At 39.4% G+C, this 24,247-nt stretch overlaps 5 protein-coding genes across 7 annotated transcripts in view; 2 read left to right on the top strand and 3 right to left on the bottom strand.

The window, feature by feature from the left end:
- The window catches only part of LOC144062304 (cholecystokinin receptor-like), a 50,341-nt gene extending 42,105 nt beyond the window's left edge, over positions 1-8,236 (bottom strand). Inside the window, exons 1-2 of one of the 2 annotated variants that reach the window (XM_077583564.1) lie at positions 8,108-8,236; positions 7,766-7,885 (exon numbers count right to left, since the gene is read on the bottom strand). In XM_077583564.1, coding sequence (XP_077439690.1) covers positions 7,766-7,808 — 43 coding nt within the window. In that variant the 5' untranslated portion in view covers positions 7,809-7,885; positions 8,108-8,236. The remainder of the gene's footprint in view (positions 1-7,765; positions 7,886-8,107) is intronic. The other variant, XM_077583549.1, reaches the window with a different exon arrangement.
- On the top strand, positions 854-4,040 carry cpo (carboxypeptidase O). Its single transcript, XM_077584235.1, has 9 exons — positions 854-927; positions 1,223-1,262; positions 1,569-1,670; positions 1,745-1,849; positions 1,935-2,051; positions 2,954-3,047; positions 3,161-3,363; positions 3,450-3,534; positions 3,743-4,040. Exons 1-9 carry the CDS (start codon positions 854-856, stop codon positions 4,012-4,014), a joined length of 1,092 nt encoding a protein of 363 aa, XP_077440361.1. The 3' UTR covers positions 4,015-4,040.
- On the bottom strand, positions 5,159-10,290 carry nudt15 (nudix (nucleoside diphosphate linked moiety X)-type motif 15). Its single transcript, XM_077583623.1, has 3 exons — positions 10,064-10,290; positions 8,108-8,304; positions 5,159-6,242 (listed from the first exon to the last, which is right to left on the bottom strand). The coding sequence occupies exons 1-3, from the start codon at positions 10,210-10,212 to the stop codon at positions 6,121-6,123; spliced, it is 468 nt and encodes a 155-aa protein (XP_077439749.1). The 5' UTR covers positions 10,213-10,290; the 3' UTR covers positions 5,159-6,120.
- Positions 10,291-10,778: 488 nt separating this feature from the next.
- Positions 10,779-19,630, top strand: trim25l (tripartite motif containing 25, like). 2 transcript variants are annotated; one of them, XM_077583525.1, is made up of 17 exons: positions 10,779-10,916; positions 11,415-12,060; positions 12,667-12,762; positions 14,185-14,418; positions 14,505-14,664; positions 14,913-14,945; positions 15,036-15,068; positions 15,150-15,194; positions 15,273-15,326; positions 15,399-15,440; positions 15,526-15,585; positions 16,692-16,874; positions 17,146-17,226; positions 17,314-17,349; positions 17,428-17,496; positions 18,037-18,102; positions 18,983-19,630. In XM_077583525.1, the coding sequence occupies exons 2-17, from the start codon at positions 11,452-11,454 to the stop codon at positions 19,555-19,557; spliced, it is 2,376 nt and encodes a 791-aa protein (XP_077439651.1). In that variant the 5' UTR covers positions 10,779-10,916; positions 11,415-11,451; the 3' UTR covers positions 19,558-19,630. The 2 variants fall into 2 exon arrangements, with proteins under 2 accessions (XP_077439651.1, XP_077439662.1); XM_077583536.1 differs by lacking the exon at positions 17,314-17,349.
- A 193-nt stretch (positions 19,631-19,823) lies between these two features.
- trak2 (trafficking protein, kinesin binding 2) overlaps positions 19,824-24,247 on the bottom strand; it is a 16,737-nt gene continuing 12,313 nt past the window's right edge. The window contains exons 16-17 of the mRNA XM_077583512.1: positions 24,067-24,166; positions 19,824-22,465 (exon numbers count right to left, since the gene is read on the bottom strand). Of these exons, the coding sequence (XP_077439638.1) occupies positions 21,748-22,465; positions 24,067-24,166 (818 nt within the window). The 3' untranslated portion in view covers positions 19,824-21,747. The remainder of the gene's footprint in view (positions 22,466-24,066; positions 24,167-24,247) is intronic.

Raw genomic sequence — 24,247 nt, 5'->3', positions numbered from 1 at the left:
CTACTTCAACATACTTCCAAGTTTAAAATAACAATTTTAAAAATCACTCTGTCTTGTAATTTGTTTTAGATTTACCAGACTTTAGATTCCGGTGCATTTGCACAAATGATCAGTATCAAGTCAGTATCACTGGTACCAGCTTGATTTTACTTATCGGAGCAGAAAGGAACGCGAGCATGTACGCCTACAAAAATAAATGTGCGCCCCAAAAAGTTTACAGGGTGCTGCAGCTTTCTAAAAACATGTATGAATAAGGACTCTAAACTGCCAATAGAAGTGAGTGGGATGAGGTCAAATGCTACGGAATATGAATGGCTAAATGGATTTGCTTCTTTTTTATTTAAAGATGACTTCTTTTCTTTTTAATTGAAACTGTATTAATAAATTCACTGCCATTGACAAGTATACTTGTCGATTAAATTTTTTTCAACGGGGCTAGATAAGGGAGAATCTGATTATGCACTGTAAGTGTCAAAACATGGAAACAATGTAGTGATGCACAACCACCAGTGGATGACATAATTGCGATTATAAAAGAACAAGACAAGGCAGAAAGGAGAGTTTTATTCTGTCATTTGATAGATTTGGTTTATATCTAATGAATGATTGAACATAATATTGTGTGGGTATTGAACAGTTTTAAATTTTCTAACATGGATGGCAGTGTAATAATTACTTATCTGAAAGATTATCAAGTAACCTTCGAATCAAATAAAAAATTAACTGGGCATTCAAGTCAATAAAAGCATGATATTTATAACGCATCGGCAACTCGGGCAAAGGTGCATCTTTATCTGATTTTACACTATAAAAGGAACTGCAGTAAGGTTTACAACCACAAACTCTTCTTGAAATGACAGCAATCAGTGATGTGGGAATCGCTCTTGTGGCTGTGCTTTCAGTGGCAGGAGCTGCGATGCTACAAAAGTGAGTCACTTGTTTTTTTTCATAACTGCATGCTGTTTTTGAACATTTTTGAGCTTATGATATCATTTTACTCTTACTTTATCAACTCTGAATGAATTAAGGTGCAGGGCTAAAAGTATCATCTGAACTTGCATTTTTAAAATACATTTGCTGTTGTGATAGAGAATAAAATTCTATACAAAATACAGCTGTTGGTGGTATAAATGTCTGGCTTTAAATAAGTATATTTTAGTATGTTTCCTTAGAGTGGAGCTAATAATGAAATATTATAAATCCTATTTGGTGTGTATAACAGACCTGAGTATAACTACTACAAATACCATCCCATGTCAGAGGTAAGGACACACACACACACACACACACACACACACACACACACGCTGACAAAACTCTTAAGCAAATCTGATTTGTGTCATGTCCAGCTTGCATCTGTCCTGATTTGATGAAATCTGAACAGCAAAAATCACGTGAAATCTAATTTAACCGCGGATCCCCAACCTCAGCGGGAGGTGGTTCCGATCTGGTCACTTGCCAATGAAAGTGCGGACAGTAGACCGTCAAGATCCAATTTGATTTAAAAAATAATAATAATAATGTTTGCCTGCAGTCTGAAAAAGGCCTAACCAATTTTAATCCAACAGATCTCTGAATGGATGGTTGATATTTCAAAGCAATACCCTGATATTGTGACCATAGTGGATTATGGAAAGACCTATGAGCGGAGAACAATTAGCTTGCTCAAGGTAACCACACTCTTAATGTTAAATTGCAAACTAGTAGCAGGGCCCAAATATGAATAGTCCTGTTTGCGTTGCAGATTGGCATGGATACTGGAGCAAAGAAGAAAGCTATCTGGATGGACTGTGGCATTCATGCCAGGGAGTGGATTTCTCCGGCCTTCTGTCAGTACTTTGTCAAACAGGTAATTATGTCCTATGTAAACATGTTCCACAGTGATGATGCATGGATAGGCAATGACTCTGAACATGATTTTTTTTCCCCCCAAGATCTTGCAGACGTACAAGACAGAGCCTAAAATAGGAGAGATGATGAGGAACATGGACTTTTACGTCACCCCGGTGCTCAACATGGACGGTTACATCTATTCGTGGAAGGACAACTCGGTCAGTGTTACATGACGTCTTGGGACATTTCCCCATTGCCTTTCCAGGGTTTTGGCCAACGATACGGCACGTTGAATTCAAAGGAAGAGTTTGTATGAGCCCTTTGGTCGATGACTTTTAATACTAAGTCTTATGTGGAACAGATTTGTCAGTTTGGACTTTTCAAACGACTTTGCAGAGAAAGAGGATAAAGAAGTGAGAATCTCTCACCAGGGACCACAGCATGATTCAATTTGATTACGATCCAAAGGTCTATACTATAAAATGAGATTACAGATTATAGATGACTCTTGAACCTGTTGAAATGCATATTATTTCTATGAAGATTTTTTTGTGTGTTTTTTTTTTTTACTGACTGCTTACTACTCTTAAACCAGTTTTTGTAAACAGTCATATGATTGAAGTCAGTTACATTTACTTACATTATCTTGTAGGGCAACAAAATTGAAGATATGTATAAATTATAAATTGCCATCCAGTTTTTATCAACACACCAATCAGACATGGTTCAATGAAACAATAGCTCAGTTTTCTCTCATTTGCTCAAAACATTGGATTTATAAGATTGTTGACATCAATGGCCCAATGGTATTTCCTCTTCCGTATGCTGTGTTGCCACAATTAAGGGTGGTGTGGTTTAACACAGAAGTGCTTACACTGTGACTATGTAAAAAGTGTTTTCATTCCCCGTTGTGCTAGGCACTTTTGATTGGTCAATCACTTCCTATATATACCCTTTCCATAACGTTGTAGTGTTACATTTGGTTCATGGACGATTGACACCCAAAGTGTGTTGGGACGGGCTCCAGCCTGCCAACCATCATGAACTCTTGTATGTCAACATAACCGTGAAACATGGAGCAAAAGCTTAACGGTACATCTGCCTACTCTGACCCATTTAGACCCGTCTCTGGAGGAAGAACCGATCACCAGGACCTGCAGGCTGCAACTGCACAGGGACTGATCTTAACCGCAACTACGATGCCAACTGGGGCAGTGAGTGTTTCTCTTCATAACAATATGAGTGGCAATGTCACAAACTATTTGTACAAGTTTTTGAATGTAAAGTAGAAGATGCTGTATTTATATGGTTCAAATTCTCTTCATAGCTATTGGGGTGTCATTTGACTGCTGCTCAGAGATTTTCTGTGGCAGCGATCCAGTGTCTGAGCCTGAGACACAGGCTGTTACCTACTTTTTGGGAAGCAGGAAGGAGGACTTCCTGTGTTTCCTCACCATGCACTCCTATAGCCAGTTGATTCTGGTTCCCTATGGACACCCTAATTTCACCGCCGACAACTACAAGGAACTAGTATGTAAATGTGCATCTACTGACATCTTTGGATGATAAAATATCAGGTCCAATTGAATAAAAGAGTGTGCTGTCTGGTTCTTTAGATGGAAGTTGGCATGGGTGCGGCTGAAGCCATTAAGAGGGTCCACGGGATGGATTACAAAGTAGGAACCTCACCGGATATATTATGTAAGTGAACATATGACAGATCACCATTGGATTATTCTCATACATCATCAGCACTGCTGCCTCAATGAAAGAAGTTTCTGGTAGGGATCGGCATCTAGGTCTCTGTGTTAAGTGAAGACTTATAGTAGATGCCTGTAGGTATGAAGTGATAAACTGAGAGATGGTAAGTCTCCTATTGATGTTTGTTAATGTGTTCAATTTTCAATAGATCCCAACTCCGGTTCCTCCAGAGATTGGGCTCGGATCCAAGAAATCCCCTTGTCCTACACCTTTGAGCTCAGAGATAAGGGTGATCACGGCTTCCTGCTCCCTGAGGATCAAATCCAGCCCACCTGTGAAGAGGCTTACAGCGGAACCCTACACATAATCACCTATGCCCACAACAAGGTCTTTAGTGGTGCCGTGCCATCTACTCCCCCAACGCTTTGGACTGTGTTGGTGGTAGTAGGTGCCACAGTAGGAGTCACAACTATCATGTGATGTTGAAAAATGTTGTACATAACGGTCTGAATAACACATTTAAATTAACCATTTCACAAAATAGCTGGTTGGTTTTTCATAAGTGTATTTCTTTAAGCACCGTTGTTGTTCAAATGAACAAATACATTATCATAATCAACAAAATAAATACATGCTTCAACAAAGACTCAAGACTGTAAATTGTCCCTCCAAAAAAAAAAAAAAAAAAAGACTGTAAATTGTCTCTCCAAAAAAAAAAAAAAGACTGTAAATTGTCTCTCCAAAAAAAAAAAGACTGTAATTTGTCCATAGATGTGAATGGCAGTGCGTGGTTGTTTATCAATATGATCCTGTTGATTGGCTAACGACTAGCAGTCCAGGGTGCTTCTTGCCCAAGATCAGCAGGAATAGCCCCTAGCTAACAACACTATACTGTAGAAAATGAATGGCAACATGAATTTGTTGCTATTATTACTTTATATTGCAAACCTATTAATAATTATTTATTCTGAAAGATTATTTTGGTGTATGACAATCTATATAAATTTGACACCGCACTACGTTGCTTTATGTTACTACAAAGTGAATGAAGTTTCTTCATTATTCTCCATCTTAATCCTGACCACTTCCAAAATGGTCAGTATGATTACACGTCAAAGAAATTCACTTCACTATCAAGTAACCTCCTAATCAGATTACAAATTAACTGGGCAATAACAGCACATTTTTTATGTTAAATTGAAAACTATGAACAGAAACATTCAATAAGCAAAGACTCAGACTATGATTATCCCCCCCACACACACACACATATCATATCTTGCCGACGTACAAGACAGACCCTAAAATAGGAGAGGATGATAAGGAACTTTTAGGTCACCCAGTGCTCAACATGGACGGTTAGTGAACGTCTTGGGACATTTCCCTCTTGCCTTTCCAGGGTTTTGGCCAATGGCTCAGAAAACTTGTGCCTAGCCAGTGAATGAAGTACAAATCAACCAACCTCTTGTAAAAAATAAAAGTCAACCTCTTATCCCTAAATAACAGTAAAATAAATTGACGACCAGAACATTGGTAAGTAGCATAGCATAGCATTAGCATGAAAATATGCCCCTAATAAACATAGTAAAAGGATAACATTAGGGGAATCTAATTGCACACTTAGTAGGCTTCTTGCACCCATTTTATTGCATTGCCTCAAGAGTCAAACAATACATTCTTTGGTTGAGTAATTAAAAGATGAGTAGAAAAGTTTTAGCCTGGAAATCCAGACGAAGAGCGGACGTGACGTCAGAAAAGCGACTCGCTGAAGTTATTTTTATTTTTTGGGGGGCGGATACAGAGTAAAAATCCAACATGACTACTAGCCGAAGAGAGACAGTAGTAAATGACTTATGTCATTGTTACGGGAAAAACTTGAAAAGTGACGTTGCTGATGTTTAGATTTAATTTCATTGCACCACAACAGTAACTATACGATGGCATATTAGGGTCACCTAGCGAGAAAAAAAAAAAGACAAGAGGAGATTCAAAGTTGTCATGACGAGATTTGAAGTTGGTTGTGACAAAGACGTGGTCGAGCTCAACGTGACCGGTTGACTTAAATGCTGCCAGTGACGTCCTACTTCAGGATTCTCTCGTCATCTGTCGTCATGATGACTTTAAATCTCTTCATGATGACTTTAAATCTTGTCTCCCCCCCCCCCTTCCTGTCTATGTGCCCCTTATATGCTGTCATACCATTACAACCAGAACATGAAAGTGAACTGTGTTGGGAGGAAAAAACAAGCGCCAGTGGCTCACAGTAGCATTCATGTCAGAGTCATAAAACCCAGGTTTTGATGCAGGCCACCGTTTGTATGTTTTGACACAAAAGGGGGAAAAAATTGGTGGTACATAGTGTTCATGTGAATGCCTGACTATTAGCTATTACAAAAGAAATGTCTTTCATGCTCGTTGTGAGAGTATCATGTCACATGGGAAAATGTATGCAACCGTGTGAATGAAAATAAAGATCTCATGTCTAAATTGTTATGCACCCTTGTACACTTGGCTACAACTGAGTAAAACGCAAACCTGCGCTGCAAAGCACGGGGATTGTTTGACTCAAGGGGAAAAAATTAACAGTTACTTCAAAGTTTCTGCTTTTGTACTGGTGAAGGGCTGGTATCCTTGTTCTCTCAGATGAGCCAGTGGCAAAAAAAGCTGGTCTTCAGGAGGAAACTTGTCCCACTGTGTCCATGTCCATCCTGGGTTAAGATGGAATAGAAAGTAATTCCAGTTAACCACTGCCATGGGACATGGACACACACAGACTATGTGGTCACCAGTATTGAGACAATTTGATTAAACTCAAGTTGGACTAAATTCTTCAGTTGACATTAAATCTTTAATCTTCATTTTTACATTGTAAGACATTATAGATAATTCCACTCTCTTTCTACCAAGAATGAACTAACAAATACATAGAAAAGAATAATCATACTTTTTTTAACTTCAATATTTATTAGAAAAAGTCTTAAAGAGTAACTCAACAGGATGTCAGAATATTGCTCTACTCCTGTTGTTGTGTTGCCTGGAGAACCGTTCGTGGTCTGGCTGTGATTGACAACAGCAACTCACTAAGAAGATGTTTAACTCATTTGCTCCCAAAAACGTATAAAAACGTTCTATTTAAAATTTGCCATGGTCCCAAAAACTTATTTATACGTTTTTTTTAAATGTTTTTTTAATGCTAGAGCATACAGAAGACTTTGATGCAGCCACTGACCTGAAGAGGTCACTAAAAGCAATTGTAGTTATTACAAAAAAAGGGTCAGCGGGTGGCAGAAGAGCATAAGAGGTCAACCAGGACCATGTTGCAAAAATATTTAAACAGTGTTTTAAACAGATTGGTGAATAATAATGAATCTTAGCTAAATTCTCCATGTTTTTATACCAATAGAACACAATATTCTGTGGGCCTTGCAAAATCAGTCAAAATCCCGTAAAACAGCCGGGAGCGAAGTAGTTTGCTTCAGTGAAAATGGCTGGTAGTGAATGAGTTAAGGAGGCATGTACGAGAATGTGCCGGTGGGTGGAGGGGGCGATTACGTCATGCGCTACAAGTGACGTAGTTTGTAACATGGAGTAAGAGAACAAACAGCTAAATTGTGTTTATCTCAGTGTTTAACCTTAAGATGGCACCAAACACACATTTCCCCCCCCAAACTCAAGCTTTCAAATATGCATAAAATGTCCAAATAATGACCAGGACATGTAGACACCAGTTTTTACAGTTTATCAGCAAAAAAAGTTGATTTAGTGTTGAGTTAACCTTCAAGACCATAAGATCGACAGAAAAGTATGCAAATTCCCCATACAAACGCCATTCATTTACGTTTTATGATGCCATTAGAAAACCATTTCACATACAGTATTATAGCAAAATATTTTTAGGAGGTGTTACCGCTCCTCCAGGAATGCCGTCCTGTGCGGCCGTACATATGGCACATACTGATACCACTGATTTTCTAGTTTCAACTTTGTGGGAATTTGGGAAAGACTCTTCTGTACCATAATGGCTATTAACCTTGCCAGCAAGATGAATTCTCACAGTATTTGTGAGGTCACAAACTCCGGAGAATACATCTTGTACCGCTCCTGCTGATACGTTTACAGTCGATCTTTTCTCAATTGGACGAATCAGGCGTTGTTTAGGCAGGACGAAACCAATAAGCGCCGATGGACGAATGGATGCTGCAATTAATTATGTTCTTGCAGATTTACTCACCGTTTCCTTGATGAATTTGAACAGCGAGAAGAGTTTCGTGCATTTTTATCTTGTAAAGATGTTCGTGCTCCACCCCTCACCCCCAAAGACGAGACGGAAGACAAGATTTTCATCCGTTGCCTTGATTGGTCAAAACAAAATGTGCAAAGATGCAGCATCGTCCAGTCAGCTCGAAGAATTGTACAGCAAGCCCCGCCCTTCCCGAACGGTTCTGCCTAGTGAAGTACCAGATTGATAATGTGACGAACCCCCTCGAGTGAATCACAATTATCAATCTCGTACTCGCAGCAAAATGGAGGACCAACTTGTGAGGCTGTCAGTGCTAAATATTCCAATACACACCTTCATTTTTCTCAGGTTCCAAGTTCTGGGGCTCTATGGATCGCTCCTTGTCCACTTCTCCTTGCATAATGATGTCAACATAGTGATATTGCTCCTCCAGTCTGATGGAGTTCACCACGGAGGCAAAGCGGATGTTCACCAAATGCAGGCCAGCTTCCTCTAACACCTCCCTTTGAGCACACTCCTCCCATGTCTCCCTGTACATAAAAGAACACAGCTTCCATCATCCGTGCTCTCCGGCAGTGAAAAGCGAAGAACCGACTAAAAGATATGCATGAATTTTCCCTGTAATCAGTATATCTGTAAATTAAAGGATAACTCAACAGAAAGCCAGAATCTTGCTCCACCCCTCACTAAGATTTGAAATTGGCGCTCAAAGGGGGTGTTGCCTGGAGGACCGTTGGGTTGCAAATGGGGAGAGAGTTGGGTGTGGTCTGGCTGTGATTGACAACAGCAACTCGCTAAGAAGACGTTTAAGGAGGCGTGTACGAGAATGAGCCGGTGGGAGGGGGGAGCGACTTCGTCATGCGGAACAAGTGATGTAGTATGTATTGTCTCGTGTAATGAGAGGACAAACAGCCAAATTCAGTTTATCACAATGTGTTGCCTAAAGATGGCGCCGAACACGGTTTTTGCCCCAAATTCAAGCTTTAAACAAGGACATGTAGACGGCATTTGAAGACATCAGTTTATCAGAAAAAGTTGATTTGGTGTTGAGTTATCCTTTAAGCTTTGTCAAAAATGTTAATGGCATTTTATTTTCGCTCGTATGTGTGCTGTTATTTTGAATGAAAAGGGCATTTTGTTTTGAATAGTGGCACTACAGTATTATCATGTGTAGTCCCATTTAAGCTTTGCTTACGAATTCTGCCTGGCAACAAGTTTCATGGGACCTGCGAAAGGCAGTTATGATTAGTGATGGGACGAACAACACTGGCGCGCCAGCACTGTGCTGCGTGCGCAAGTGTGAAACCCCGTATCGGCGCGTGTATCGCTTTAATAAAAAAATCACGTGACTGAAACAGGACGCGTGTCGTTTGGATGTGCCGCGCCAAATTGTATTTATAGGTAGACAAACTGTATCAACATGTTGCGTGTTTGTTGGATGGAGATTAGACTGTTTGCTGTTGCTGTAAATTTACCTGTACCTGTGCCTGTTGGATTTTTGTTTGCTTCCACTCATGGATCGTTCTAGAAAATTTTCACAAGTCTGGAATCATTTTGATCAGAGAAAGTATCCACACCTTTATCAACTGGCACTTAAATATTTATGCACGCCAGCTTGCTCTGTTCCCTGTGAACGAGTGTTCTCTAAGGCAGGGGAACTGGTGTCCAAGAGGAGACATCGCCTTGGAGCAATCACATTTCAAAAACTTTTGTTTCTCAATAAAAATGTATGACAGAATCTATTTTTAGTGTGTTATTACATATGGTTTAAAACTTTTAACAAAATCCCATACAGAAGTTAAACATTTTAACTTTTATTTTTTATTTTATTTTATTCATTATATTAATATTATTTTATTACATACAAATTTGCTATATTTTACAAGCCAACTCATATGAGCATCTAATAAACAACTCAGCAAGCAAATGGACCAACTGAAATTATACAAAGATGAGATCATATTTTACGTAAAAGACTAGCAAGTGAATAAATAAAATGTATTAAATTTATTTTATAAATATAAATTCATAAGCTAATATTAAGGTTTACAGCATGCACGTTTTACCATCTTATTTTCATTTTGTTTATCTGCAATGATTTTAGATCTACAACAGAGGTCACTATTGAGTGACCAATACAGTGTCAATACAGTTTGTGTAATGTGTCAATACACTCCTTGAGGTATCATCGTCCCATCACTAGTTATGATTCTTTATTTTGCTTTCGTCTGAATTTCTTTAAATTCCATTAACGATGTGCTCCACTTCTTAGTACTACCTATTACGTACCCAAACTCCAGGTGGCCGCCGGGAAGTTGGTACTTTCCATTTCCGTTAACACTTTTCCTTTTCCCGAGGAGAACACAGCCTGAATGAGCCGCGTCTGTGACCAGTACACCCACCCCAACCATAGGACGTCTCGCGGCGTTCTGTGACATTCGTTCGAGCAATAAAAACGGGCAGTAAAAAAACGTGGCGAACTCAAGACGGTTGCACCAGAGATAAGCTACCCGTGAAGCGCAAGAGGACTCACCCCTGAGTACTTCCTGCTTTGCTCGTCTTGGCAAACGCGTCATGGCCGACGTGATGTGCGAGAATCCCCAGTTTTTGTTTATTTTCATATTCTTTTTTCTTTTTATATTGTTGCCATGTTCATGCGTTCATGTTTATAGAAATGTTTAATATAGCGGGCGGGAAAAACGCGTCATGGACAAAATTACTGTGGGCTGCACGTTTGATATAATAATAATAATAATAATAATAATAATGGTTAAAGTTGTTCATATACCACTTATTTGGGCACAATTCATTTACTTGCAACGCATTTTGAGTGTTGCTAAGTTTTTATGTCACTGATGAACTCTAATCATGTGTGCAACCTAAGTTGCAGTCATGTTGTTGACCTCCGAATGAGCTGAAACCACGCCCTGCTCAACTGTCAATCAAATACCAGTATTTTCACCTAGAAAAATAGATGCTCCTCCTTTAAACCTTTTTACTCTGCACTTCGCAACGCTCAACCTGCCATTAACAAATCCATTCATTCATTGTATGATAATGTTGTAAGCAGAGATGTCGCTACCTCTTTGGATGCTCTAAGACAGGAGCCACCAACGCGGTGCCCGGGCCCGGGCCCTTCAAGGTCAGCTACTTTAACATTTAAACTCCACAATTCAGAACTACATATACTTCTAAGGTTTTTTTTCACGTTTTAAGCAATTACTATTTATTTATTTATTTTTTATTTTTTTTATAGCAATTACTTTTTTCAAACACGTATAATGTCTTTAGAAACAAATCTCTGAAATCACTTTACAGGGATTTCAACCTGAAATTCACATTTCAATGATATTCAGGCTCAAAGTTGATTTCCAAGAAGGTTTCATGATTTAACTATTCAATCTCAGTAGTAAATATAGATGCTATATAATAGTACACTATAAATATCCCGCTGGGTCACTAACACAATAAAAGGATTCCCTTCTTCCTTTATGTAGTAGTTGTTCCACCGACACCCATTTGTACCCGCTCAACCTGCCTGGCGGCTCAGGCCACTCCCTGCTCTAGCCTCTCAAAACTGACTTGATATTTCCTCCTGTGACTCCAAGCAACCCCTGATTTCACTCATTGTGTCTACCAGCTCAACGTCTTTCGCCTTTCTGTTTCCTTGTTGGACCATGAGCAATAAACTGTGGACAGAGGAGCAGTTTAACTGCCCCGTGTGTCTGGATCTCCCCAATGATCCGGTCACCATCCCCTGCGGGCACAGCTACTGCATGGCCTGTATTAAGGACTATTGGAGCAAGGATGATTCCAAGGGTATCTACAGCTGCCCCCAGTGCCGGCAGACTTTCTGCCCTCGGCCCTCGCTTTCCAGAAACACCATGCTGGCTGACGCTGTGGAGCAGCTCCGCAGAGGAATCCCAAAATCCGAGGTCTCGAAAAGCATACGAAGGGCATTAAAATCCCAAGATGATCTACCCTCTTCGGCTGTGCATTGTGACCTGTGCAAAACAGAGCAGAAGGCTGCGGTCAAGACCTGCTTGGTGTGCATGAGTTCGTACTGCGAGAGCCACCTGAAGCCTCACCAGACCACCAAGGCCCTGAGAGAGCATGAGCTGATCCCGCCAACAGGCAACTTGGCTGAGAAGATCTGCACCCAGCACAAGTACCTGAAGGAGTTCTTCTGTCGCCAGTGTAAGGTTTTTATCTGTTGGCTGTGCACGAGCAACATGCACAAAGGTCACGAGAGCGTGTCCACGAAGGCTGAACGCACGGACAAAGAGGTGAGGCTGAATCATTAAAAATGTAAAGGACATTCCTCAAGTATAAATGTTTCTTTAAGGAGAATTAGGACAGCAGATGTTAAAATGTTTGCATCCAGGGAGCCTTGACAGGGACGGGAAAAAAATGCCAATTAAACATCACCACCCTTAAATGTCATTTTAAAAAGAAAAGACAATAACAAGAGAATTTCAAAAATACAACTTTACATTATTACAGCTTTTATTGTGGAAAAAACACCTCTAAAAAATGCTCCTTTTGTTCTAGGCAAAAAACAGGAATTTGTTCCTGTAATAATGTGCTTTTGTACATAGAGAGAAGTCAGATTTGTTTGATGACATCACAGACATATCAGTGCTTTTAATTGGCCAGTATATATTTTTTACTGCCATACCATTTGTAAGAATTTTTTCAAATCACACAATGTAATACTTTCCAATTCGCCTGCTGATCCCCAAGTTACAGCTCCCAGACCCTCGGCCTGTCTTGCCAAGCAGCCTGGTTGAATACATTCCTAACGACATTCCTGTTTATTTATCACACTCCTCTTCTGGTGTTTTCTTGTGGCGTGTGACTGATGTCATTGGTTATCCTATTCTCGACTGTAGAAGGGGCTTTCCGACTTACAGGCCGAAACTCAGAAGAAGATCAAAGATAGACAGCAGGAGCTGAAGGACATGAAGAAAATGATGGACGGCATGAAGGTAGGATCTGGAAATCCCCCTCTATTGCTTGTTCATGTTTCCGCTATTAAGCAGATTTTTTGGGGTCCAGTTATAACTGAATTTTGTTATTTATTTTGGATGCAACTACACTTTTAGCCACTAGATGGCGGTACTGTGTTTAACTGATAAAACTGTTTTCATTCTAGTTTTTATTTTGTTTTGAGTTTTTTTCCCCCCATTATTATTTGTTTAGTTTTAATTACTTTTCAGGGCAGCTCTGTTAATTTTGACTAGTTTTAGTTATTTCAAAGATGCTTAGTTTTAGTTAGTTTTAATATTATTATTGTTATTATTGTTTTAATGTGTAGTACTTGTGAGCAAGATTTAATAAACACCATGGTAAAATGAAAAGAAGTAATGCACTTCTTACCTAGCATTGCGTTTAGGCTGAGTTAAATGAAAAATCAGGCGAGGCGAGCTATTGGAGCCAAAAGTTAAACACGCATAACTTGCTACTACTACTACTAGGAGCGACATTTTCTGAAGGTGCTTTTCTATTGGCTACTGCTTGATATTGTCACTTCTGTGCGACACACTTTCAAAATGTCCTTATGCCGGTTAATAATCAAAATTAATACACTTAAAATGACATTTAAAATCGACCCCAAAGGCTCATTTATCAAATGAAATACAAAAGACAATAACAAAGGACATTTTCGTTGTATAATAGTTTTGTAAACTTAAAATGTAGTTTCAGTTAGTTTTTGATTTTTAAAAAGCATTTTCATTTTTTTTCTTCATTAACAAAAATGTTTTTTTTAAATTTTAGTTTGTTATTTCATTAATTTTCGTTAATAACTTCACTATGTAAATTTTAAAAGAAAAAAAGTGAAAACAGGAAGTATTTCAAACCCTGCCTCACTATTGCTGAAGAGTTTAGAAAGAGACTATTGAATTTCTCAATCCTTGTCCATCCTGCGCTTTATGCCTACAGTAAGTAAGAGCTGTAGGTTCATTTTATGATGTACATTTTAGTTTGGCCACGACTATCGATGTAGTTAGTGTTTTGCTTCTCACTTTGGGGGAAAAAAATGTTTTTGTAAACACACAGGGATCGGTGCACCGTTCCACTGTACAATATTTTCTATTGCTCTTGCTGTGTCTCAATATATTGTATGTTTTTAGAATTGTTTGTATTGTGTTAAAGTGTATTTAAAGACCTTTACAAAATAAGTGCCATAAATGTAAGGGTAAACGCCTGGAATGCAACCCCCATGATGAAGGGGGATTACTGCATTTAATACATTTAAAAACTTGAGTTTTTTTTTTTTTTTTGGTACTTGATGTAAAAGTTTGAGAACCACTAGCCTGGACCCTTTAGTTGTCCCCAACATGACGACGCCACTGACACCCCCGTCCAGCAATGTTTGTACTAAGACCAACTCATGCTTACACATACAGCGCTCTGCAGACCGCGTTCACAGCGACTCTGAGAAGGTGTTGTTGGAACTCCAGCGCTCGGTGGAGAAACTCCAGGAACTGTTAGAGGATTTGCTGGATGAGGTCGGCCGGGAGAAGATGGAGCAGGCCCAGGAGGTGACTGATAGTCTGGAGGCAGAGATAAGGGAGCTAAAGAGGAGGGAGACTCAGATGAAGGACTTGGCTCAATGCCAGGACCACATCTACTACCTGCAGGTTTGAGACGTACTTACTGTAGGTCCAAGGTGATGTCCTCTGGTTTGGAAAAGCAATTTGATTAGGAAACACACAAATCCTTTCAGGTGTATGACACTATGTGCAGTCCACTTGAGTCTGGGGACCTTCCGGCTGTGCAGGTCAACCATGACGCTTCCTTTGAACCTGTGCGAGATGCCATCCTAGACTTAAGGGAGCAAGTGGAAAACTTGTGCAACCTGGAGTTGGGCAAGATCACCAAAAAAGGTTGAAAAACATGTCAAACATGAATAATTAATTGTACTTATATAGCATGATAAATAGAGAAAGAGAAATGGATGTATGGAATTATTTCAGATTGTATAAAATATTAATTATTTATTTAAATGGAAATAGATGTTGATATCTTAGTTATTCATCTTATTGACGTTCATCTATTTTATTTTTTTATTCATGTTTTTGGAATGTGAGAGGAAGCGCAGATTTTTCACCATGTTTGTCTTCCATATTTACAGTAAATGAGACAACGTTATTCACACTCGGTGCTGGTAAGATATAATCTTTAAAATTGAAAATACATATACAGCAATTACAGTGGTGAGAGAACTAATTGTTTATTGTATTTTTTGTTTATGCAGCTAATCGTAATCAGAGAAGTGGCCTCTTAAAATGTGAGTTTTGTTCTTCATGTTAAAACAACAACAACAACAACCTTACTTACAATGAACAAAATCAACTTTTTCCATCTCCAGTATTTTCTGGTCTGGGGTCACGCAACTCGAACAACCGTTCAGCAGGTATGCTTCTCATCTATTTATGTCCATGTTTAAAGATCATCATCAAAATTTGCTTAATAATACTGAATGACTCCACAGGCTCAACACCAAGCATCTCAGTTAATTCACGAAGTGCTGACAGACGAGGGCTGGGTAATGACATTCACCAAATGAACCGTTTGTGTAGCTTCATAGAGTTCAAATGTGAAACAATCTTCATTGCAGGCTTTAGAGGTCAAGATGTGAGGAGCAGAGACACGTCAGAAGGTGAGCATTGTTGATTTGAAAACGTCAATGCAAACATGTTGCTGTCAGCACCCTGTGATGGATGCATGCCTCCTTCCTGTTCCAGAGGTCGCTCAGAGGTCACCCAGGCTGTGGGATAGACGGCGGCGGGATGAAAGAGAGTCAAGTAGGTTTCAAAATTGTCATATTTTACTCCTAACAGCCGACTGTCTTCATTTGTATCGTGTGTGTTGATCTTAACTTCTTTTTTTTTTTGTCCAATCAAATATCAGCCTGTGTTGCTATGTCAATCTAATCGGCCCAGAGCCTTCAGAATCACTACTGGTTGATGCCATTGCCCAAGAATCAAAATAATTTGCATTGCTATAAAATTGAAAATATGTTTATCATATTTTAAACAAACACACTAAGACAGTTGTTAAGGCACAATTACAGTAAATATAGTGGAAAAACTGAATATAGAGCAATTAAATGAGATGTGAGTTGTATGCCAGTATCAGCCTAATGCAAGGACCCCCTATATTTTTTTCCTACCTGTCCGTGAACCACTGAAAATTAATCCGCGAAACATTTAAGAATCAGTATCGCTGGTAAGTCTGATCTATTTTATTCCAATGTTTATGCTTTGCTCATGTCATTAGATTAATTGAGTGATTCTAGACTGCTGTACAACATGATAGTGGTGGTATTAAGTGGCAATTTAAGTAATTCAGGAACCTACTGAAGGCTCAGGTAGAAAATTTTAGGGGGCCCAAACACAACTTCCAAACATAGTAGTGCTTCCTGTAACGTTTGAATAATAATAATAAAATAAAAAAAGACCACCGACACCCATTTTACTGATCAACATGATTTTTGGTGGACATGTCAGTGATGACCCAGGGGTCGAAATTCCCCCATAGGAATGAATGGCGGGCGACCTGGGGTCGAAATCCCCCATTGAAATGAATGGCGGGCTACCAGGGGTCGAAATCCCCCATTGAAATGAATGGCGGGCGACCAGGGGTCGAAATCCCCCATTGAAAAGAATGGGGGGCTACCAGGGGTCCAGGACATGTAAAAAAAAAAGTGTCTCAAAGACCAATGCTTGAAATTGAACAGGAAGTTTGCTGTTTTGGTTTGACGCAGTCATTTTAGACAACTCCAGGGCTAGTACAGTATTTCAACAAAATCAGACGAGGGTGCGAGGGCCATGTTTTCAGGTTGCAAATTAAGGTACCTGGAAAAACAAATGGTTGTTCTAATTACTTTGTTGCTTACCATTGCTAACAGCACGGGAGAGCAACCTCAGACTCAGCCCAAGACCGAGCCCGACCCCCAGCCCGACTCCAAGCCGGAGAGAATCCCCATCTCTGTGGAGCAGGTCCAGTCAGAGTCAGGGCGTCCCAGCTACCCCCGGTCTCACTCCAGTGAGCCCGAAACCTACCCAGACTCTTGCTCCTGCATCCACTGGAGGTACAACAATCCTTTTTGCTGTATTATGATGATGCCATAAACCTTACATACTGTTTTTTTTTTAAATTTATATTGCACATAGTACTGTATGTTTTAGCTCAATTTTGGCACGTGACATATCATCTCTATCAAATTATAAAATACATATTTTCCAAACAGTAATAGCCTGTCTGACAGCAATAATTTGGCGATTAACCCTTAATCAATATTTATGAGAAAAAGTATATTTTTGCAGTTACTGACTTTGCATTTTCCCATCTCATTTGATCAGCTTTTAGTCGCATGCCATCGATCAGCAGCATTTTCCGGTCCCGTCGTGGCAACACACCTGTGGCTACTACACCATTTGCAGGCACGTGAGCTCACACGACTTCTTTCACGCTTGCTGATGCAACCATTGTCGCATTATAATCATACATGTTGCGCTCCTGTTTAACAGGGGGGCTGCCTACTGTGTCTGAAACATCAGTGGCAGGTTAAGATACAGTAGCTTACCAAAATCCACTTTCATCACTTCAACGGGACGCCTCTAAATCCTGTTTTGTCGTTACAGTTAACCCCGCTCTGTTCTTGGACACCCCCACCCCCACTGCCAATAATCACACTCCTGCGTTCCCTGCATGTGAGTGAAATGACACAGGAATATCATCATGAAATTATTACATATATAAAATTCATATATTTTACTCATATTTATGGTTAAATACATCTTAACCAATTGTACTTTTTTTTTTTTTAGAAGATAGGCCTATTATGTTTGTCTGATGTATTTTTGCTGTTTGGCCCAGCCCTGGCACCAGAAAAACATATATTAAAAAATATATATATTGCTAAATAAATAATTTAACATTTAAATACAGAAGAGTAACCTATATTTGAATACTAAAATATTTTTGTTTTACTCAAATTCCAGTAACTGTGTTGCAATTCAATTCAGTGCTAAATGGTAATGTTAAAATATTCATTCAAGAGTACATGCTTAGTTGTTAGCTGCTATGCTAACTAGTCAAGACCAAACTTAGCTATGTATTTCACTTAAAAGTTCACAATTGTATCAGTAAATCCTAAAATCTGTTTAGCTAGGACTGCTAGGTTGTGGTCACCCACCCAGAGCTAGGCTTTTTTTTTTTTTTGCTTACCTCTCACATTTTTCTGCCATTAGTGAGAGAAATCAACCTCAACAGCATCCAAGCTGCAGAACCAAGGGCAAGAGAGGAGTTCCTGCAATGTAAGTCTCATTTGTACCTGGTGATGTAGTGACAACTTGGGTATATTTGAAAAAACACCCTAAATCATGTAAATGTATTATCGTTCTTTGAATTTAGGTCACAGAAAATAATTTTTGAACCAACTTTGGCCATGGTGAAGAAGTTCTAAAATTAGATTTTATGTTTGCGTATAGCACACTGTTTAATATAACAGTTTTAAAAAAAAGTTTTGTCACATTTTCTTCTTCAATGCACATTATGCTGCACATTCTGGGTGTGTGGCTTAGCCACCAGGGGGCAGTATAAGACAGACAGATGGATATACAGTACTGTACTGAAAACTCAGCTCCTCTCTTGGCTTCTCAGTACGCCAGCAATATTAAAAGCTCTTCGCAGATGATAAAGAACACATGCTTGTGGGTAATGTTACATTATTTGGCTCGCTTTTCTGCACCAATTGTGTTCAGATATCTCTGGCTTAAATGGTAACATTGTCACATACTGTAGATGTTAATTGTTAGAACGTGTGCCTATGGTGTTTGCCATTGTATGTTAGCATTAAGCTAGTAGAGTCTATGTCGTTGTTTTAACTAAAGACACAATGTGTAATTATCTTTGTTTTATATTTAGTTTGTAATCTTCCACTGAGATTTGCAATAAACAGCTTGAAGTCTCTTTTTTGAAGAATATTTATGAATGTTATCTTGAAAAACTCTTTTAAAAAGTCTGCAAGACAAATCTCCATATTCTGCATTACCAAGCAGTCTAACATGACAGGTTAAGACAAAAAAAAAAAAAGGATGGATGGATGGTTAATAAGCGCATAATGGACTGTGCAGACAAACAACCAGCAAATGAAAGTGAATGATTGCTTTTGATTATTTTCTCTCTCTTTTATAGATTCTGTAAACTTCACCCTCGATCCAAGCAGTGCCCATCGTCGCCTGGTGCTCTCCGAGGGCAACACCAAAGCAACCCTGCAAGGAGAAATGGTGCCCTACCCGGACACCCCCCAACGTTTCGACGGCTGGACTCAGGTGATGTGCGGGACCCCGCTTTACTCCCAGCGTTCCTATTGGGAGGTGGATTGGCGAGGCCGAGGCTCCTCCATGGGCGTAGCGTACGGATCACTGAGCAGGAAGGGTTCGGATGCCAGGGCGGGAATCGGCTACAACGCCCAGTCGTGGACGCTGGAGCTCTCCGACACTTGCTGCTCAGCGCTGCACGACAATGAAAAGAAAGACATACCGGTCACCTACTCCCCACGTATGGGCATCTTCGTGGATTTGTCCACGGGAACGCTGGCGTTCTATAGCGTGGCCGAGAGCATGACACACCTTCACACATTCCGGGCAAACTTTACCCAGCCCCTCTATGCTGTCTTCGGGGTGGGGTGTGGAGTCGGGGTGGGTTTGGACTTTGCGCTTGGACAGTTCAGCTCCACCTCTGACAGCATCAAGCTTTGTCCCATGTGAGAATTCACATGAGCAAAAAAAGTTTTTTGTTGCTGTTCATCAGTGTTTATAATTAAACACACTTGCAACCTTTTATTTTGTGCATCCTGTTGTTGAGCAGAGTTGTTATTATTACATACTTACTCCTGCATTTCATCATCTTACTGTACTGTCAAGTTAAAATGGCCGTCGATGCATCAGCGTTAGCAGTCAATAGAATATTTTTTCCATATCAAATTCATCTGTGTGAATGTTTCCAACAAACATATACCAAAAAAAAAAAAAAATCATTTTTCCATTGCTTTATTATAAAAATGGGAGTTATTTACAGAACCTTTTTCCAGGGTAAGCTGTAACCGGTGACTACGATAAAATTTAAAGATACAAACCTTCAGTCTTACAAACTCACCAACATTTTATGGGTAAAAAAAAAAAAAAAAAAGCTAAAATACATGAAAGCAAAAGGGGTGTGTGATTTTGGTCGTCTTTTAGATATGGACAAAAACAACAGAAAACTACATAATACTAGTCAACATTGTGACTGGAATATTTTTCATCAGTAGGTTAACGTAAGAAAAACAAACTTTAAATACAAACAACAAAGTGCAGTCAGTAACTCATGGACGACTGGATGGACTGAAAAACAAAACATGCCAATAATATACACTCAGTGGCAAAAAGGCAAGAGAGCAACACTTCTGGCTTCTACGTAAGGCGCTTATAATAATAATTTAAAAAAAATCCATCACTCACACAATAACCAACGTGCCTTGTTTGGTTCGGACCTTCAACCAGGTCCCATAGACATGCTGGGACCTGGATGCAAAAAATTCTTTTTGGATGTTATGTAGGCATCCAAAAATGCTGGATAGGGAATTTTTGTCTACTGAGAAAATGTATTCATGATATTATGTCAGAAGTGGGGTATGATTAAAATTTACATGGCAAAGTATAATCTCTCTTCTAAATGTCTTTACTATCAATATACTGGGCTGTCCCTAACAAGTTCCCCATCTAAAGTTGTGGTTCATAGCCTCCCTCTGGTTGTACATGGGGGCAAAAAAACCTCACTCAATTAATGTTATTTTAGCTTAACATATTAAATACACTTTTTAGGGGGAAAAAAACCTACTTTTTTTAATGCATTGGTCTACTATGCTACTATATTTTAAAGTTAATAATTTTGGTAGTATTTACTTAGTTTAAAAAGTTTGGTGTTTCTCATGCAAACAATCAACATTTTTTTTGCAACAATCTTAAAAATAGACGTGCATTATTTCCCTCTACTTAACTCATTCACTGCCATTGACGCCTAAAAACGTAAAAAATAATATTTTAACTATTTATATTAGTTTAACATTTTTCCCCCCACTTTTGTTAACAAGAGTATGAAAACCTAGACATTTTTTTTAACCTTTTTTTATTTTAAAGAAAAGATTATTAAAAATTAGGGGCATCGGGCGATTTTTTTTTTTATTGTAATTAATCGCATGACTTCAATAGTTAACTCACGATTAATCACAAATTTTATATCTGTTCCAAATGTACAATTTTTTTTTCTCTAGGTTTTCATACTCTTGTTAACAAAAGTGGAAAAAAATGTTAAACTAATATGAATAGTTCAAATGAATTTTTGACATCTATAGCCGTCAATGGTAGTAAATGAGTTAACAATGAACATATAGCCCATTTCATTTTGTTTGCCTAGGACATGTAGTTACTCTGAGATTTATATCTGAATTGATGTCGATATTTTGGGGACACTGTATTTCAATTATTCGATTTAAATTGAGGCCACAACGAAAGAAGCCCTTGTAACAAGTCTGGATTCAAACATGAATGAACATACAGAGACCATCAGTTCTGAAATCGTCACAACCTGAAACGTCATCTCTCTTTACCATCTACGTCCACAAAACTTTCCTTTCTCATTAAAGTTACACTATATCAATAGTGTCTCAATATTATGTCCATGTACTGTATATCCTCCCCCTTTACAAAATATCCAGAGCCTTTCCACAAGGTACCACAAGCCTACTGAGACAAAAGCTAAGGCCTTAATAAATAGATTCATGGCTAAAAGGTAGCTAGCGGCCAAAAACTCAGTTCAAATCTGTTGTGCTTTAAAATGAAGTCATAAAAAGGGGGTGGGGGTGTTGAGGAGGGGACGACATAAGTTAGAGGCAGGACTTTTAGGGGCAATGATGGAGTTTAGGATTCATTCGAACGTGGCGAGGCGTTCGAGGTGACTTTTGTGCATTTTTGTTTGAGGTTTCCCCAAGGTGATGGGGGGAGCGCCAGGGAGGTGGGGTGAGGGGGAGGCAAGGGTCGACCTGCCGGTTTTGCCGCTCGTGCGCCGATCATCGCCGGAAGGCTCTGGTTGCGCCTCAGACCGTCCAGTAGGCTCCCGCCGCCCGCCGACACAAAGGTGGCAGACGCCTGAGGGGCTTTGGTAAATCCCATCTGACGCAGCCTCTCCAGAAGGCTGACGTTAAGCGGGTCCGGGGGCGCCCCCCGGGTGGTGTTTTCCCGGGAGGGGCTCGGTAGGTCGGGATGCGGGGAGCGGCCGAGGTTCAAGCCGTAAACGTCTCGCAGGAACAACTCCGCCGGTCTGGACGCCAGGAAATTGTCAGCCGTGGGCTGGCGGGACTCGGATCCGGGTGAGTGCGAGGGTGAGTTGGGGGGCGTGCCAGGGAGGAGGCGGAGGAGCGGCTGCGGTCGCGTGGCTTTTGCACATGATCGGGCGGTTTCTGTGGAGACTTGTGCAGAAATACCTTTCTCTAGGACCAACTTGGCCAAACCGCTGGCGGCCACTGGAGGGCGTCGGGCCGGAAAGGCATCTCCCAGGCTGAGTCGGCAGGGAGTCAGAGGCGTACTGGGTCCCGTCCTCATGGAGCTCGGCGTGTTAGCTTTGAGAGATGACTGAGAACTATAGAGTAAAAAAATGAAAAAGTGTCATCATTACATCCGACACATATATCTGATACACGTCAAGATACACATTCAAATCTTGGTAACACTTTTAACAAAAACCTTTAAAAGATGATGCAGATTATCTAACTAACATGCTATGATCACGGGTGCTGGGTTTGGTTCCAACCAACTACACAACTATACAATTTATGACATTCACTTAATTTATCCTTCTCACCAACAGGTCTCACAAGGCAAATTTTATTTTTATTAGGGTGATCAAAATCGTTTTGGGTAAAAGCCAACACGATTTGTCATTGTTTCTGCCATTTTTATACTGACTGTTTACAAATATTATGAAGTAGTGATACCATGTGGTACGCAAGCTCCCTCTAGTGGTAAACTAGAAAATGCCTGAATTACTGTAAACATGAATACAATTTACACCATTAAGACATGTACCGGTACTAAAACTTACCATTTTAGCACGATTCTGTGTCATTTAATGTTTAAATACATTAGCATTTAATTGTTACCGGTTTTCTTATTTTTATTTTATTGGAAGTACAATTTCTACTTAATGATCTAAAATAGGTTTTTCATTTAATAATTAAAAAAAATATACATTTTATTTTATTTGACTATATTCAACATAGTGCTCAAAATGTGAAGAATGTTACAGCAGCTTACACTAATATTAAATATAATTTTTAGGAGCAAAACTGCTTTCTCACTTTTGTTGAACATTATGGCAACACAGGTATCGAATACTTCTAAAACTGAGTATCCTATTGATTAATTGAGAAATTGGATAAAAATGCAAAACTTGTTTCCATAGGGGGTGGTGTGTGAGACCAATGGTTATTATAGTTTTTGAATTTTTCATTTCAGTTTTTATTTCGTTTGGCATTTTGGTTTTTAAATTTAATTAGTTTTAATTTGTTTTCAAGGTGGTTCTGTTAGTTATTTAATAAATTCTTAGGTTTAGTTTAGTTTCAGTTAGTTTCAGTATTAGTTTTAGTAAAAAAAAAGTGTATTACTAGTGCGCAATATTTAAAAAACACCATGGGAGCAACGTCATCTGAAGCTGCTATCAAACAAGTGTTGATTGTATTCAATTTTTTTCAGCCCTAAATTGAACAGTTTGGCCTAATTTTAAAGCTGCTCTTTGTAGCAATTTGCCCAAACTACAGTATAATAAATAACACTACAAACAATACAATAGCCTTTTTATTTGACCATTTATGAATGAAACATCTTCTAATTAGTAGATTAACACCTTAGCTGTTCACAATGGTTCCTCCTACAAGCCTCTGGCCAATAGTTTTCAGACTTGATTTGGGTCGAATTTCCCACCGTCTGTCTGCGGCTGTGACGTCATGTGCGCATTTGTGTACGTGAAGATGGTGTGTGCAGTTTCATGTGTTGGCCACAGATGGCAGTAGCGATTCAAAATTAAATTTTCTGTGTTCAGCAGCTTTAATGTCAGCCATGATGGTGGTAATTCATGGTACTTGGACTAGTATTTTTTTTAAGTGGTACATGATATAAAAAGTTTGAGAACCACCAGCTTATAGAATCAAATACTGTACATAAAAAATGTTGAGGCGGACTGACCTTTCAGTGACTTGTGTGACGTCACATGGGTGCAGGATGCGGCAGGTGGTGAAAGTGTAGGTGGAGAAAGTGGAGCTATGAGACTTGACTGGATTTCGGACTGCACACAAACAAGGAATCAAAAGGAAATCCAACTCAGATCATGTATATTGGTAAAATAAACATGTTCAAATATACAGTG

The sequence above is a fragment of the Vanacampus margaritifer genome, chromosome 1, assembly GCF_051991255.1.
Source record: "Vanacampus margaritifer isolate UIUO_Vmar chromosome 1, RoL_Vmar_1.0, whole genome shotgun sequence".
NCBI lineage: Eukaryota > Metazoa > Chordata > Actinopteri > Syngnathiformes > Syngnathidae > Vanacampus > Vanacampus margaritifer.
This window is presented reverse-complemented; position numbering and strand designations above follow the sequence as displayed.

Bases quoted from the DNA above. Each gene is read 5' to 3' on its own strand.
- cpo (XM_077584235.1), top strand. From the start codon at position 854: ATGACAGCAATCAGTGATGTGGGAATCGCTCTTGTGGCTGTGCTTTCA. The intron at 928-1,222 runs GTGAGTCACTTG...TGTGTATAACAG, and splicing joins GGAGCTGCGATGCTACAAAA to ACCTGAGTATAACTACTACA. The intron at 2,052-2,953 runs GTCAGTGTTACA...TGACCCATTTAG, and splicing joins ATTCGTGGAAGGACAACTCG to ACCCGTCTCTGGAGGAAGAA.
- nudt15 (XM_077583623.1), bottom strand. From the start codon at position 10,212: ATGTCACAGAACGCCGCGAGACGTCCTATGGTTGGGGTGGGTGTACTG. The intron at 8,305-10,063 runs GTACGTAATAGG...TTTTATGTACAG, and splicing joins GGCGGCCACCTGGAGTTTGG to GGAGACATGGGAGGAGTGTG. The intron at 6,243-8,107 runs GTGTGTATTGGA...ATCTTAACCCAG, and splicing joins GGAACCTGAGAAAAATGAAG to GATGGACATGGACACAGTGG.
- trim25l (XM_077583525.1), top strand. From the start codon at position 11,452: ATGAGCAATAAACTGTGGACAGAGGAGCAGTTTAACTGCCCCGTGTGT. The intron at 12,061-12,666 runs GTGAGGCTGAAT...TCTCGACTGTAG, and splicing joins CTGAACGCACGGACAAAGAG to AAGGGGCTTTCCGACTTACA. The intron at 17,350-17,427 runs GTTAAGATACAG...TTGTCGTTACAG, and splicing joins GTCTGAAACATCAGTGGCAG to TTAACCCCGCTCTGTTCTTG.